The sequence below is a fragment of the Hypanus sabinus genome, chromosome 12 (assembly GCF_030144855.1).
Source record: "Hypanus sabinus isolate sHypSab1 chromosome 12, sHypSab1.hap1, whole genome shotgun sequence".
Classification (NCBI taxonomy): Eukaryota; Metazoa; Chordata; class Chondrichthyes; order Myliobatiformes; family Dasyatidae; genus Hypanus; species Hypanus sabinus.
In genome coordinates, this window is record NC_082717.1 from 84,697,987 (window position 1) to 84,714,981 (window position 16,995).

Sequence of the window (16,995 nt, forward strand, 5' to 3'; positions counted from 1 at the left end):
CAAGCCAAGTTTACACAATCTGTCCTAATTCTTTTGGCAGTCATGGTAGCAGTTACAGCTCGGGGCATTCCGGAGTTTGGAGTTCAACTCTGGCACTCCTTTGTAAGGAGTCTCCGTATGTCCTCCCTGTGGAATGCGAGGGTTTTCCTTGGACGCTCTGGTTTCCTCTCACAGTCCAAATATGAACCGGTTGGTCATTGTAAGTAGGTTGACGTTAACCGGGTTGAAGGGTTGCTGGGACAGCATGGCTCGAAGGGCCAAAAGGCCTACACAGTGCTGCATCCCTAAGAGTTGAGTATTATTTTTTAAAGTCCAATATTATTGGTGTGATCTCCACCATGGCTAATATATCCTTCCTGAAGTGCTCAGGGCAAACTGACTGCTCCAGTTGCCACCTGCTGGAGTCACAGAGCACATCTGTAAAAGTGAGGTTAGTGTTTCAGGTGTGTGTTCACCACGTGACTGAAGAATACTCGATGAACTGACATTTACAAATCGTAAAGACTTAGTACATTAACTGCTCTGATTGGGGCCATGTGTAGATTTCTTCCTGTCTTGCATTATGGTGTCTCCACTTCCCCAGCAACAATGGGAGCTCAGTTTTTAGCTGGGAATGGGACACATCCATAAAATTAGCCACCCTGCTTCCCTGCCCTTAAAGCATGCTGGTCTTTTCAACATTCCTGCTTTAATTTAGAGTTTGTAATACTCCAGTGTTCCTTCTCTTTATAGACTCTGCTTTGGAATGTTTTAATGGTTTTTATGAGCACTTAAAGCGCAGACAGGCTAAAGCAGTGACCTGTCTAGATAACAATCCACATCTGGGACGCTCCTACTTGCACAGTACTGAATAAACAATCTCAGCCCTCTCCAAACATTACATCACTGGTGCAGAATAATGTAGAGCTGTGTTCCTTTCAGCAAATCCCCTCAAGGCTTCTGATAGCAGACAAGCAGTCCAGATCTTTCAGATGATATTGTGAGAAATGACCTGCAGCACAAGAGGAGGCAGCAGCAAATACCTGCAGATTTCTCTAGCTCATTTGTGTAGTCATAATTGTGGTAATGGGTGCCCCAAATTGACCTTGTATGAGTCCAACCAACAGGAAGGTTTAATGGCTGGAACCACAGGAGCATGCAGTGTTATATCTACTACCTAATCACGAGCAGGGTGTCTGGGGTATCCAGGGAGGGGTAGCACCTCCAGTGAAGGGCTTTTTTTGTGTCTATTCTGGTTCCCACCGGACACTCAGCTCTCACCTGTGGCTCCAAGTAGCTCTTTGCATGCTATAGCGGCTGCTCCCCGGTCCTCCGCTTTGACAGGTGGGCTACACCAGGTGAGGTTACCCAGTGGCATCATACCCTGGTGAGATGGGGACCTGCCTGTCCTTGCAGACACAGCTCCAGTAGACTGGGCGGATGAGATCTACAGTGAGGTCAACAGCCAGGAGGGTGGTTCTGCAATGCTACGTGGAGATCGAAGGGCAGGACAAGGCACAGCAGGCTTCGTGGCATTCTACTGCAAACTAGGAAGGCTCCAATTTTTAATGCTCGTTTGTACCACTGGACCTGGACTTCTGAGGTCAAGAGAGTGAAATTACCCCATTGCAACGGCTTTTCCATTTCATAAACTCTCTCACACAGGCAAATCAGCTCTTCTTGGGTTTCCAACAGGGTACAGGTATCGATTATAACCAATGTATTGAGGACTACTAATCAGGAGGGACGGGGGGGGGGGGTATAAATACCACCAGAATAGATATACCCAGACATTGTCATTGATGAAGATGGCAGAGTTTGTCATCGAAACATCGGTTATAATCTATCCCTGTACCTGGCTGGAAGCCCGAGAAGAGTTCATTCGTCATATATGCCAAGAAAGCACTAGATCCCTTTTCTCCCACACAGGGTCTCTGTCATCATCAGATACGATGGACAACCACCAGTCTCAGGAGGAATGGCTTCACGTTTACTGGAAATAAGAACCTCTCGGGGAACTGTCAGTCTCGAGCCAAAAACAGAAAATGCGCAAATAATCAGCAGGTCAGGCAGCATCTGTAGAAAAAGAAATCAAATTAACACAAAATCCCTTCGTCAGTTCCCTTCGAAGGCTGATCAAGTGACGCCTTTACAGTTTGCTTAACATTGCACTGAGCATTAACAGTGTCCACTCACAGAATCAGTGAGACCAACTGGCAGCTGGTCTTCTTGTACCTACAAGCTCTCCTGTCATAGCTCTTCCTGCAACCTTCTACAACACACTGATTTTGTTTATTTCTGCCTAATGAATGAATTGGGTTACAAATAGTTTTCAGGAACTAGGAGACTGCCTGTAGACTCAAGTCAAAGGCCAGACATGGACAGCTCCTATCTCCTGCCAACAGCACTGTATGCCAGGATCTGTCTTGTGGTAGAAGTTATCTGGTAAACAACTAAAAGATTCTAGAAAGTTCTCAAAGCCTTCTCTGAAAAAGGCTGATATCCAACTGGATTCCTGGGGATCCGCTGCCTACTCAAAATAGAGAATGAACGCCTGGGATGACCCTGAACCTGGAGTTCATTTACCAGGAGCACACAGAATGACAGCCACAGGGCATGAGCTCACAAATGATCCTCCTGCCTACCCTATCAAGCCACCTCCAGCCTGTTGCACTGAAGTGCAGAATTGTTATGTTCTTGTAGTTTAACTTTCCTATGCTTGCTTGTATTTTTATATAATCACCTATATACCTGTAATTGTTCAGTGAAACTTCCAGTAATTGCACTACAGTTTCTTCTGTATTTTTCTAAAAGCTTCTTAGTTTTCTGTAACAGGTATCACACTACTTGAAATTGGTTATTTTATAGATTAATTGTTATCACTGAAAATGTCATTATCTCTGGTCTGAGTGTGAGATGACCACAACTGCTTTTTCCTTTCTTCTCTCGCTCCTCTTTCGTTTGCTTTCTACTCACGTAACACTTAATATAATTGCTTTGCAAAGGGTTTTCTAATCATTCTTGACTTCTGAAGAACCTTGCATTTCAAAAGCATCAAGATTCAACTAGCCTCACCTCTGGCAATGCAGCTGAACAGGCCCATTTCTTCTCCTCAGGCTGTCTGCGGGATTAGGTAGTTGGGTTGGATCATCTCAGAACCCACACAATTGGGGTTGGAAGCACATCATCCTCAACGGATTGGTTGAGACAAAGAAATGTGTATAATCAGCTACTTTATCACTTGTGTAATTTGGCCATCTAACCAGTAGTAGGCATGAGAAAGCTGAGGGCCACTTGACTGTCCATATAGAGTGTCCATATTGTTAGTTCAATGGTGCCCAGTGATCTTATATGGGGAGGGGGGAGAGAGAGGTGGGGTAGAGAGAAGAAACAGGGTGGGAGCAGGAGAAATCCGGATGGTGCTTGGCAATCAGAACCACATTTAATAGCAAATTTAACTCCCAGTTAGCCATAAGTGTAACATATATGGAGCCAACTGCATGACAATACAAAATGTTCAACCAACATTTCTAAGCACATTAAACTAAAATGTTCTGCACAGGTCTCTCTCCTAACTTCTAGTTTCTCCTGAAGGCAAAATTATTCCCAGCTGAAGGATGGTTGGAGGACAGGAATTATTTGATGGCAGTCAATCTGTGTTTATTTCTGTACAGTAATCCAATTATTAATTTGTTAAGTACTGTTGAAACATGGGGAATAGGGAAATTGAGGTAACCGGACGACAGGAAGTTCTCTGCTGACGATCAGCCGAGGTAAACACAGACACTGACTGACTGTTGTTCTGTTGCCTGACACGACATGTTGGTGATCTAAAGAAACAAACTGTGCTGCATTGGAAGAAAACGCTGCTGGTATCCAAAATCAGCAAAATAAACAATTCTGGCAATTAAGGGATAATAATCTAAATGCAAATATGGGAGAACCATATCCAAGTATTTGCTGAGATTAACTTTTAAAAATTCAGCAGTGAAAAGTTATAATAAGGAAATTTATAAATGCAGAAGCACTGATGACTTCATTTCCATCAGCTTGTACACTTATTCAAACCTTTTGACTGGTTCATAGACAAAGACGGGTGTCACCCGGAGTTACACTACCAGCTCCGCACTTGGGCAGACTTGCTCTCTGGACTAGGTGAAACCCTAGCTGACTAACAGTAAAAGAACACTGCCACCTAGTGGCGGAATCACCCACTGACTTCCCAGACAGATCCAGTTACACGCCCCCCCAACACCCCACAACCCCCAGTCACAAGAGTCCTTCACAGCCTCCATTGATATAGAAAATGTGGCGGCCAAGTTGTGCACAATGAGTTCCACAAAAAAATGATAGCAAGATTTTCTATTTCTAATTTTGATAGTAATAAAATATAAACTAGACACTGGGGAGATCTTCCATGCAGAGGCCAAGTATCTTTTTATATACAGTGGTGAAGGCATTAGCTTAAACCTATCATAAAAAGATACCTTCCTCTGTCAATATCAGGATACTGAACCCACAATGTATGATTGGGGAAAAACAGTGATTCGTAACTACACTTACTGGATATTAGAAACATAGAAATCTACCGCACATTACAGGCCCTTCAACCCACAATGTTGTGCCAACCATGTAAGCTACTCTATAAACTGTCTAGAATTACCGTACCAAATAGCCCTCTATTTGTCTAAGCTCCTTGTACCTATCTAAGAGTTTCCTAAAAGACCCTATTGATTCTGCTTCCACCCCCTTCACCCCATCGCACCCACTACTCTCTGCGTAAAAAAACTTACCCCGACATTTCCTCTGTACCTACTCCCCAGCACCTTTAAACTGTGCCCCCTCATGTTAGCCATTTCAGCCCTGGAAAAAAGCCTCTGACTATCCACACAATCAATGCCTCTCATCAGCTTATACACCTCTATCAGGTCATCTCTCACCCTCTGTCACTCCAAGGAGAAAAGGCCGAGTTCACTCAACCTATTCTCATAAGGCATGCTCCCAAATCCAGGCAACACCCTTGTAAATCTCAGTACAACACGGGAAATGCCACTGCCTCCACAATATGGGTGGGGGAAACAAATTCATATCCTGTGCACGGTTTTCCCATATCGTTGCGTAAAGCTAAACTATCAACAAAAAACATTAAATTGGCATTAACAGGAGTATCAGTAAGGTCCACACAGGGTTTTATTACATCTTGTTTGACAGTTTCACAGCAGTGTAGATCACTGGTTTCCTCCATAGAGAGAAGAGTGAATGGATTAAGAGCTGCACGGTAAGTAATTTGGGTTTGCTAATAACTTGATTTTGTACTTAGTTTGCCCCAGCAGGGGGTAAGGTGTTGCACGACACAGCGAATCAGTAACGTTTCCATGAATGCAGGGCATGGATACGAGTAAGCTGATTCAGAGTCAGAGACTGCGAATGCTGAACAGCAAGGCAAGTGGCTGCCGCTGCCAGAAGACAACCCAGCAGACCTCTGGCAATTCGGTCCACTGAAATAAACAATTGACCTTTGTCTTCCCCGTGGTCCTGAGTCAAAACGACCTGAGCGAAACCATTCTTATGGTGAACAAAAAGGTGAAGCTCCTTACTATAGTCTGCGAGGCCCAAAGCTGGGGTGGATATCATTGCTTTTTTATACGTTCAAAATGCCTCCTAAGCTTTCAGGGTCCAGTGTGATAGAAGTAGTTGGCTGGGCAGAGATATATTCTGGAGGGGCCTAACAATAGCTGCATAATCTAAAATCCCCAGGAAATGCTTCATTTCCCGATGAGTCACAGGCTGTGGGGTTCAGACTACTGCTTCACCAATGACCTTGTATCTTGGGATAAGGTATGTCCCAGATAAGTAACTTCTGGTTTCTGTTCTGAAAGACTCTACACTGAAGTCTCCCAAAGACAGCTGATGCCTGTTTAATGCGGCTCTGGATGTCGTTGTCAATGCCGCTGTCCTCAGAGAGAATACTCCCCTGATATTTGAAAGATGGCACTACTGACAGCTTTTCATCACCAACAGTGAAGGCCAGTAGGGTGGGTGGGACATTGGCAAAACACTTCCGTCTTGGTGGTATTGACAGTCAGCCCCATCCTGCTGTACGCTCTCACTGCCACAGCAAGGACAGTCTGAAGATCCTCCGGAGTGTGGGCCACAAGAGCACAGTCGTCTGCATACTGCAGCTCCAGGACCCACTCTCTATGGAGTTTGGTGGTGTGTGGAGTCTCCTGATGTTAACCAAGCAGTCACTGTATACCAAGCGGTCTGTGTCACCACCCTCCTTTATGGCTGTGAAGCTTGGGTAACCTACAGCCGTCACATCAAGTCCTTGGAGTGCTTCCACATGAGCTGCCTTCAGCGCATCCTGGGAATTACCTGGAGTGAGCGGGTGACTCACACTGAAATACTTGTAAAGACCAACTGCAGAAGTATTGAGGCCATGATCACCCAATGTCAGCTGCAGTGGCTGGGGCACGTGATAAGGATGCCCCCATGTCAGCTACCCTGCAGAGTGTTATACGGCCAGCTACATCATGGTCGTCGCCCAGCTGGGGGGCCAAAGAAGCACTATAAGGATCAGATGAGGAATGCTTTAAGGAAGTGCAAGATCAGACCTGAGGACCTGGAGGATGTTGCTGCTGACCGTAACACTTGGCGACAGCTGTGTAGAGATGGGGTTCATATTCTGGAGATGGAAAGAAGAACCAGAAGACAGCAGAAGAGAGCCAGGAGAAATTCAGCCATGGTTGCCATCACTACCACCACTACCACATATACATGCCCCACCTGCAATAGAGCTTGTGGTCCAGGATAGGACTGTACAAGAGATCTCACCGTTAAAGGAGTGGATGTCGTTATCGGATTCCGATGGACAACCAAAGAAGAACTTCTGGTTGTACCAACTGTAGTTCCTGCTTTGATCCTTCCTCAGCTAGTTTATGGAAAAGGTAGAAGGAGTCCTGCTCACAAGTTTCCTTGCTTGGGGAGTTCAACAGGAGGTCATCCATGTATTGGATTAGAGTAGATCCCCTGGGGAAACTCTTTACCTTATTCCATTTGCAATTTACATGACAAAACACTGATGATTGCATCAAAACTATTTTTCAAAAGAATCTCAAACTTAAAATCAATATGTCAAAAGGTCTAGAACAGTATATTTTATGCTCTACCAAAAGAAAACAGAATCAGAATCAGAATCAGGTTTATTATCACCAGCATGTGACATGAAATTTGTTAACTTAGCAGCAGCAGTTCAATGTGATATATAATATAGAAGAAAAAAATAATAAATAAAATAAAAATAATAACAATAAATAAATAAATCAACTACAGTATATGTATATGGAATAGATTTAAACTACATGCAAAAAAGAGAAATACTGTGTATTAAAAAAAAGTGAGGTAGTGTCCAAGGGTTCAATGTCCATTTAGGAATTGGATGGATATTCTCAATATCTCACTGAAAAGTCAGCCTGGATTCTGTGCTTAACCTGAGCACTGGGGATTTAGACTGTATCATTTTAAAGCAGGCAGAGGATCTGTCTGAGAGCCGTGACTGGCACCAGGTAGCATTGAGAAAGGTACCAGTTAACAATGGCTATGGTTAACAGGTGGGTACCTTTTCCAATGCTGCCTGGTGCCTTAGGCAGGTCCTCTGCCTGCTTTAAATGATATAGCCTAAATCCCCAGTGCTGGGCTTAAGCACAGAATCCCGGTTGACTTTTCAGTGAGACATTGAGAATGTTGCCCTCCAGAAACACCATCATTGAGTATAGGAGTTGGGATCTAATGTTAAAATTGTACAAGGCATTGGTAAGGCCGAATTTGGAGTATTGTGTTCAGTTCTGGTCACCGAATTATAGGAAAGATGTCAACAAAATAGAGGGAGTACAGAGAAGATTTACAAGAATGTTACCTGGGTTTCAGCACCTAAGTTACAGGGAAAGGCTGAACAAGTTAGGTCTTTATTCTTTGGAGCGTAGAAGGTTGAGGGGGGACTTGACAGAGGTATTTAAAATAATGAGGGGGATAGATCGAGTTGACGTGGATAGGCTTTTTCCATGGAGAGTAGGGGAGATTCAAACAAGATGACATGATTTGAGAGTTAGGGGACAAAAGTTTAAGGGTAACACGAGGGGGAATTTCTTTACTCAGAGAGTGGTAACAGTGTGGAATGAGCTTCCAATAGAAGAGGCAGGTTCGGTATTGTCATTTAAAGTAAAATTGGATAGATATATGGACAGGAAAGGAATGGAGGGTTATGGGCTGAGTGCAGGCCAGTGGGACTAGGTGAGAGTAAGTGTTGGCACGGACTAGAAGGGCTGAGATGGCCTGTTTCTGTGCTGTAAATTGTTATATGGTTATATGGTCTCTCGAGTGGATATAAAACATGCCAGGCCATAGCTTGAAGAAAGAACCCTGGCGAGAATGAAACACATCATCCAGTCTTCACACCCCCGCCCCCATTTGTGAGAGTAATCAATGGTGCCTCTGCAAAATTCTCCAAACCTGCTGACAGCATTGGCATTGTCTCCCAGGCCCCTGTGCTGCACCCAGTCACACGTGGATTCCCTGAATTCAAGTGAATGAAGACTGGCTCCATTAGCTAACACAGTTAACCCAGTACAACTGTCAAAATAATGGTGCTCCTGTCAGGTCACAGCACCAAATCAAAGCCCAAGTAAACTGAAGGAGCCACTTCATGGATGACATTGAGACAGCGCCACATGCTGTACGATAAACCACAAGAACAATCAGCTGCCTCAACACCACAGACGGCAGTTTAACTTGAGGCATTAGATAACCTGCTCTGGCTGTCCTTCAAGTATTTTTGCCAGAAATGGGCCAGCTACTGGTCTTTCCCTCCCTATTTATTCCCATTTCTCATTGAACACAGGCTTAGCTTTAGCAATCTTCTCCCATTGCATCCCAGGAATCTCCCGAGGGTCTACTTCACTGTCTTTCCAAAAGACACTGACCCAGGAGAACACCTAGACAAACATCGAACATAGAAATCTACAGCACATTACAGGCCCTTCGCCAACCAGTTAAGCTACTCTAGAAGCTGCCTAGAATTTCCCTAGCGCATAGCCCTCTATTTTTCTAAGCTCCAGGTACCTATCTAAGAGGCTCTTAAAAGACCCCGTTGTATCCACTTCCACCACTGCCACCGGCTGTGCATTCCACGCACCCACCACTCTCTGTGTGATGCTAGATTTACATCACTACAACCTTCAGCTGATGCTAGATTTCAGGTGGCATAACTGGCAGTGACAAGAAGAAAACACCTTTTGGCATTTTAGGGCATCGCCGAATCTGTCACAGCCTTGTTCGTCTGCATTGAGCTCTCCCTGGGGAGAAAAGATCACCAGTGGTTTCAGAAGTTTCATACACCATAAGATCAGCGATCTTTCATTTTTCTGGTAGGATAACCTGATGTAGAGCTAGTAGAGTGTAAAAAAAAATGCTTTAGTTATTGAGATACAGCGCAGATCTTCAAGCTGGGCCGCCCAGCAACCCCTGATTTAATCCCAGCCTAATCACAGGACAATTTACGATGACCCATTAACCTACCAACCGGTAGGTCTTTAGACTGTGGGAGGAAACCAGAGCACCCGGAGGAAAGACACGTGGTCACAGGGAGTAGGTACAAACTCCTCACCGACAGTGGCACGAATTGAACCCGGGTCGCTGGTACCACAAAGCAATGTGCTAACCATGACGCTAAACACTATTTACAAGGACATAGCAACATTTAGCTAAAAGGATGTTCTCCTCTCACTTTTGTACCAGCAAAGACTGACGCCAGTACAAGGTAATTAGAGGAGTAATATCAAAATTTATTCACACAGTGGAAGCAGATTTGTTTTTTTTGTATATCGGCACTGTACCATATATGCCTTCATAGCATTTCACATGAATCCCCACACCTATGTCTGTGCTTTGTGTCCTTGCTTTATCTGTCACAGCTGAGGTGTGCAATGATTATCTCTGGAACACAGTAACACAATAGGTTGGTCAGCCCCTTCACCCTCTTGCTTTACCTGTGGAACATTAGAAGAAATATTTAGATGCTGCAACAGGAATTTTTTCTGCCTGAAAAGTCAAGCTGGGCTGAAAACCTTCGCTTGTCCATTATCTTATGCTGACGACTCTGAACTTCCAGTTACTTTAATTCTCATTCCCATTCCCGCTCTCACCTCTCTGTCTGTGACCTCCCACACTGTTATAACTGTAATGCCCTGGTTAAAATTGTATTTCTAGTGCTGTGCTGGGAGGAATTTTACTTTAGCAGTTTTCCGCAATGGCAGTGTGTTCTGTTAGTTAAGCTTCATACACTAGTGTTTTGTCTTCAGCTGAGATAAGGAGCATTTGCTCAGCCTAGGAATGTTGTGTCAGCCAAATTGGGGGAGTGGATGCCGTAGAACATTAGAGAGAGCGGGATGGGATCAGATCTCTGAAGGACTATAGTGTGGTTGCTGGTCTTCGGGAAGTGTTGGAAGAGAAGGAGCTGCAAGGGAAGATGCCTGCAGAATGCTGTCAGAAGGAGAGATCCTGTTGTAAGAAGTGCTTTGTGTAGACAAATGGTTCCAAGGAGGAAGGGCCAATACTCCTGAGTTAGCCAGTTCATTCAAAATGGTCCTCGAGGAAAGTTTGAACTATGGCTAATGTCTTTTACGCAGAACGCAGGTTCAGCGCATGAGTAAAGCAATACCCTAACTACTCCAGAAACAAGCTCCAATGTTTATGTGCACATTTAGACTGGTTTAACCATGATGGGCCCTTTTCTTTTTTTCCCTCAACTGTTTATTAAAGTTGAAATATCTGTAAATATACTTTCACTTTAATTTTATGCTGGTGTACTATCTGTAACTTCCTGGTGAATGATAACTTTGCATGGGGCAGCATTTACATAGCATTCACCACGATTTTCATTCCTTCCTTGGAGCATTCTAACTTCCCTGATTGGTTGAACCCGAATCATACTGAACTAGGTGTGTGTTGCTTATTGGAGGTGGCCTTCTCACCGTTACCCATGCAATGCTAAATCACGTGGCTGTTAGCGAGCGTCAGCTAATGGACCAAGATTGTTACAAGCACGGTGAGAGGGTTACATAACCAAAGTCAATGTAAATCCAAAGAACAGAACTTCATCTTCCCACTTACCACATTACAGCCCTCAGACTTAATAATAAATTCAATAATTTCTGATAACCAGCCTTTTGACTAACCACTACTGAGGAAAGGTCAAAGACTTGAAATATTAACTTTATTTTTCTCTCCATAGAAGCTGCCCAATTTGTTGTGTACTTCCAGAATTTTCTGTTTGTATTTCTGATTTCCAACGTTTGCGATTTTGCTTCATTAGTTCCACAAGTGTCATTTTCAGTATTTTAGCTGCTGTTTTCATTTGCTTTCTGCTAATTATGTTTCCTTCAGACAGATCAGCTGTGACCAACAAGTCTTCTCCACCATCGCTCAGCCAACACCACCATCACTTCTACCACTCAGTCTCCACCCAGACATTTTCCCTGGATCTCTCCCCTTCCCTGTGAAGTATAAAATATTCTATTTCCCAATTTTTCCCATTCTGATAAAAGATCATTGACTGAAAACATTAATTCTCTGTCCCTCTCCACCCACAGTAGCAAGCCTGCCGATATGTCCAGCATTCTTTGCTTCCAAATTAGACAATAATTCTACATTTGAGACACTGATGTATTTGGAACCAAATGAGAAGAGGACGATGGGATCAACAAGATGTGATGTGAGCTCCTTATGGCTTTGAATGAACACAGACCCACTGAAGGTGGAGGCTGACCAGGAGTAACACAGTGAAAGAGGCGAATCAGGAGTCCAGTTTCCAGACCCTGATGCACGGATTTACAGCTCTAGGTTGCCACAATCAAACACCCAGACACACAGTTTCAACCTTTTATCACAAAACAGCTTCCTTTCACATTTGTCAACACTTGCATAATTGTCCGCAATGTACAGAAGCTACTTACCTTCCTCTTATCTTCCTCACTGTTGCAAATTTCACAGATTCTTTCCCGGATAGCTTCCTCAGTGGGCTGGACCACTATATTTGTTCTGCTGAGCACCGAGGCCAGCTGATGCTTGAATGCCTCCAAATGACCTTTAACTGCTTTGGCATCGGACACGCTGGTCAGCAAACTTCCATCCAGCTCCTTGGAACGTTGCTCCCACCTTCCCAGCTCCAACTTCAAAGATTCACAAGTTCGCTGGGTTTCATCCAGCCTGCCCTGCAAGATCCTGTTCCCTCTTTCAGCATGCAGTCTATCATCCCTGGTGTTGTCTAACTCCTGAGAGATTAAAAACAAAACAAAAACTAGTATATACAATGCAATAAGAAGTGGCCTCTAGCACACTAGGATGGTATGGTAGTGCTGATGCCTCATGGTTCAATCCCAACCTCCAGTGCCATTGTGTAAAGTATACATTTTCTCCCTGTGACCATTTTGGTTTCTTCACATGACCCAGAGATGTGCTGATTGGTATGTCAGTGGCTGCAATGTATAAGAAATAGCTTGGTGTAGTTAAGTGTCAAAGTTGATGTGGATATGGGCACAGTCTGAGGAAGTGAATGGTTGAGGTGGGATATCTTTGCTAACCATCCTATTTGCCACACTGTGATATAATAGAAATGCTCAATGAAATGGAAGAAATTCTGAAGGGGTGAGAACTGAGTTGACTATAACAGATTCAGGAATTTCATTGATAGTATGATGGTAAATAGACAGTGGTTCACATTCAGAAAACAAATGCAAAGCCACAAAGGAAGACATGACTATTTCTTGGATTACAAAAAGTTTTATATTGGAAAGTGCACATAAATAACTTTACAGAAATGTTGGAAAACCAGGAGTTTAAAGGAGGAATTAAACTATAAGACCATAAGACATAGGAGAAGAATTAGGCCATTTGGCCCATTGAGTCTGCTCCACCATTCAATCATGGCTGATCCTTTTTTTCCCTCCTCAGTCCCATTCCCTGGCCTTCTCCCTGTAACTATCAAGAACCTATCAACCCCTGCCTTAAATACACTCATTGACCTGGCCTCCACAGATGCCTGTGGTAATAACTTCCACAAATTCACCACCCTCTGGCTAAAGAAATTTCATCACATCTCTACCCTGAGGCTGTGCCCCCTTGTCCTAGATTCCCCCAACAAGGGAAACATCTTTTCGACATCTATGCTGTCTAGGCCTTTCAACACTTGAAAGGATTCAATGAGATCCACCCTTATCTTCTAAATTCCAATGAGTACAGATCCAGAGCTATATGATACCCCTTTTATTCCCAGAATCATTCTTGTGAACCTCCTCTGAACCTTCTCCAATTCCAGCACATCTTTCCTTAGATGAGGAGCCCAGAACTGTTCACAATACTCAAGGTGAGGCCTCACCGGTGCCTTAGAAAGTCTCAGCATCACATCCCTGTTCTTGTAATATAGATCTGTTGAAATGAAAGCTAACACTGCATTTGCCTTCCTCACCACAGATTCAACCTGCAAGCTAACCTTTAGAGTGTTCTGCATAAGGATTCCCAAGTCGCCTGGCATCTCAGATTTTTGGAATTTCTCCCCATTTAGATAATAGTCCGCACATTTATTTCTTCTACCAAAGAGCATGACCATGCATTTTCCAACGTTGTACTTCATTTGCCACTTTCTTGCCCATTCTCCTAATCTGTCTAGGACCTTCTGCAGCCAAGCTGTTTCCTCAATACTACCTGCCCCTCCATCAATCTTCATATCATCTGAATTAGAGGAAATTAGTATCCGTTTAAAAAAACAGTGCTGGAGAAATTAATGGGAGTGAAAGTAGTTAAATTCACAGATCCAGATAATGTGCATGCCGAAGTACAAAAGGCAGTAACACAGTCAGAATCAGGTTTCTAATCACTGTTTTATATGACATGATGCCCATGGAAACAGTGGATACGTTACTTGTCATCTTCCAAATTCTATAATTTTTGGAACAGCTCCTGTAGAATGAGTGATGGAAAAAATAATCCACCATTTAAAAACAGAAGGGAGAAAGAAAAGAAGGGTCTAGAGACAATTTAGCATAAATCAATAATAGGGAAAATGCTAGTCTCTGTTATAAAGGATACAGTATAGGCCACTCAGAAAATATTAATGGGATTAGACAAATCACATTTGACAAAACTACTGGGATCTTGTGAAGTTGTAGCTGATAGGATAGCTGACGGAAAATTGGAGAACATGGATTATCTGAATTTTCAGAAGGTCTTTGATAAAGTAGTACATAAGAGGACGGTGAGCTGATTGAGAGTTGGGCTGAAGCATCTGCTTCCATGCTGTATTGCACTATGATTATACAGCAGACAGACTGGAATTTAAAATGTGCTGGCATACATGGATAGGCAGGAAATACAAAGGAGGAATATATGGTCTTAACATAAACCATCAACTGTCCATTTCCCTCCACAGATGGTACCTAACCCACTAGGTTCCTCCAGCGGATTGGATTTTGCTCCAGGAATAAATGCGACTTTCTCAGGCTGGCAGGTGGGGTGCAGCAGGAATCAGTACCTGGGACCCAACTATCATGTCAATGATTTGGATGAACATCTATGTTTGCAGATGACGTTGATTAGGGTCATGAGGAAGACACAGAGAGGCTTCAAGGCAATTTATGCAAGTTATGTAAGTGGGAAAATACACGGCAGGTGCAATTCAACACAGAACTCACCACTTCTCACCTTCAATGCATGACCTCTGGTATCAGACATTTCAACCCTGAGGAACAGATACTCCCTGTCCACTCTATCTATGCCTCTCATAATCCTGTAAATCTCTATCAGATCTCTCCTCAGCCTCCATCATTCCAGAGAAAATAACCCAACAGGGAAAATATTAAGCAAACACACCAAGCAGTGGAGGAGCTCAGCAGGTCAGGCAGCATCTGTGGAAGGGAATAAACAGTCAACGCTTCAGGCCACGCCACTTCATCAGGACTGGAAAGGAAGGGGGGGAAAGCCAGAATAGGAAGGCGAGAAGAGTACACCAGATGAAAGCAGGTGAAGGGAAAGGTGAGGGAAAAAGGATGAAGTAAGAAACTTGGAAAGGCTGAAGAGAAAGGAATTTGATAGAACAGGACAATGGATAATGGAAGAAAGGGAAGGGGGAAGAGCATCAGAGGGAGGTGATGGGCAAGTGAGGAGAAGAGAATGGGTGAGAGGCAACCTGAACAGCAAATGGAAAAAAAGAGAGAAGGAGGAGGGGTAAGAAGTTAGCAGACATTAGAGAAATCAATGTTCATTACCATCAGATTGGATGCTACATAGATGGCATATGAGGTGTTGCTCCTCCAAGCTGAGAGTGGACTTGTTGTGAGAGTAGAGCGGGCTATGGTCCGACACGTGAGAATGGGAATGGGAAGAGGAATTGAACTGGGTGACCACCAGGTATCATTTAAATAGTGCAGGAAGGAGAAATGTTGACGTAGAAAGGGATTTGGATATAGCTGTGAAAGCAGACTGAAAGTAAATATGCAGGTGGCTGGGAAGGCCAATGACCTGCCAGCCTTGGTCGCTACAATTTCACAGGGATTTGGAGAAAGCACACGTTCTGGCTTCTTACCTCAGAAAGGCTATGCCTATCATCAATGGAGCACAACAGCACTTCAGCACACTAATTCCTGGAATGGATGGTCCGTTATAGGAGAGACAGGGTTGACTGAGCCAATACAAACATCAGTTTAGAAGAAAGAGAGGGGATTTCATCGAAGCTAGCAAAATTGATGAAGGGAATACGTCTATCCTGAGAGGGGATTCTCAAACCTGCAAACAGCATCAGGATACAGAGTAAGACATTTTGAATGGAGATGTAACTTCACTCAGAGGATGGTAAACCTGTGCAGTGATCAAAATCACAGAATATATTTAAGAAGATAGATAGATTTCTAGACAGAAATGGGCATCAAGGTGTTGGGGAGAGGGCAGAAATCTGATGTTGAAAGGCCCTTTTTCCTTTATTTTTCGTGTTTGCTACATTGTTATGCAGAAAACAAATGGGTTAATGGAGACAACTAGGGAGTACAGATGCTGGAATCCAGAGCAATAAAAATCGAGTGGGGGAGGAACTCAGCGGGTCAGGAAATGGACAGTCAACATCCTAGGGTCAACACCCTGCATCTGGACTGAGAGTCCTGGAACAATGGACTAATGTTGTTTGAAAACTCATCTGTCTGTTACACCATGATCAGATTGGACACTTACTGAGAGAAATCTTGCCCTCAGCACAGTGAGGGCTGCTCTGAGACTGAACAAAGCATGGGATGGAAAGAAAAATGACCTGAATTACTGAACAGAGCTATTCTAGATTAAACCATATGGCTGCAGAAAGTCGGTGTGGGAGGAGGAAGGAGGACAGGCTTCTGGTAATGTGGCTTTTCTTTTCAGAAAAGGAATTCACAAATCTGTGATTAAGGTCCATCCTAACTGAAAGAATTAATGGAATCTAAACACCATTCTTTCCATATCCACCTTTGAGACAACTAAGATCAGAAAGTTCCTCCCTCTCATGCCATTTTATGTTTCATTTTCCAACGTTCATTATTTCATTTAATTAATTAGAATCAAGATAAACTTCGGCCTACCTTACGAAGGGTCTCCAGTTCTTGCACATAAGAGGCAACTGCTTTCTGCTCCCTCCCCAACTCAGACACGAGTCTCATGATAGTTTCCCGGCTGGCTTTTGACTCCATGTCATGGGCACGAATATTTTCCTCCAAGCTCAGAATCTGGGAACTTTTTCTGGAGTTTTCCTGGTACAGCTCTCCGATCTGACAAAACACACAGCTAATTCTGTAATTCTGAAATTTGCTGACACCAACTGAAACCGCCAACAATTTTAAGAAAGCAAGATGCTCAGATTGAAGAAATGTGGAAGAAACATTTTGGAAAATATACAGTGTGCACATTTTAGATTTTTTTTTGGTTTTATAAATCACCTAAAATATAGCT

General features: G+C 43.5%; 1 protein-coding gene across 1 annotated transcript in view; it reads right to left on the reverse strand.

Moving 5' to 3' along the window:
- ccdc170 (coiled-coil domain containing 170) overlaps positions 1-16,995 on the reverse strand; it is a 97,679-nt gene that overhangs the window by 42,100 nt on the left and 38,584 nt on the right. The window contains exons 7-8 of the mRNA XM_059986336.1: positions 16,629-16,814; positions 11,988-12,305 (exon numbers count right to left, since the gene is read on the reverse strand). Of these exons, the coding sequence (XP_059842319.1) occupies positions 11,988-12,305; positions 16,629-16,814 (504 nt within the window). The remainder of the gene's footprint in view (positions 1-11,987; positions 12,306-16,628; positions 16,815-16,995) is intronic.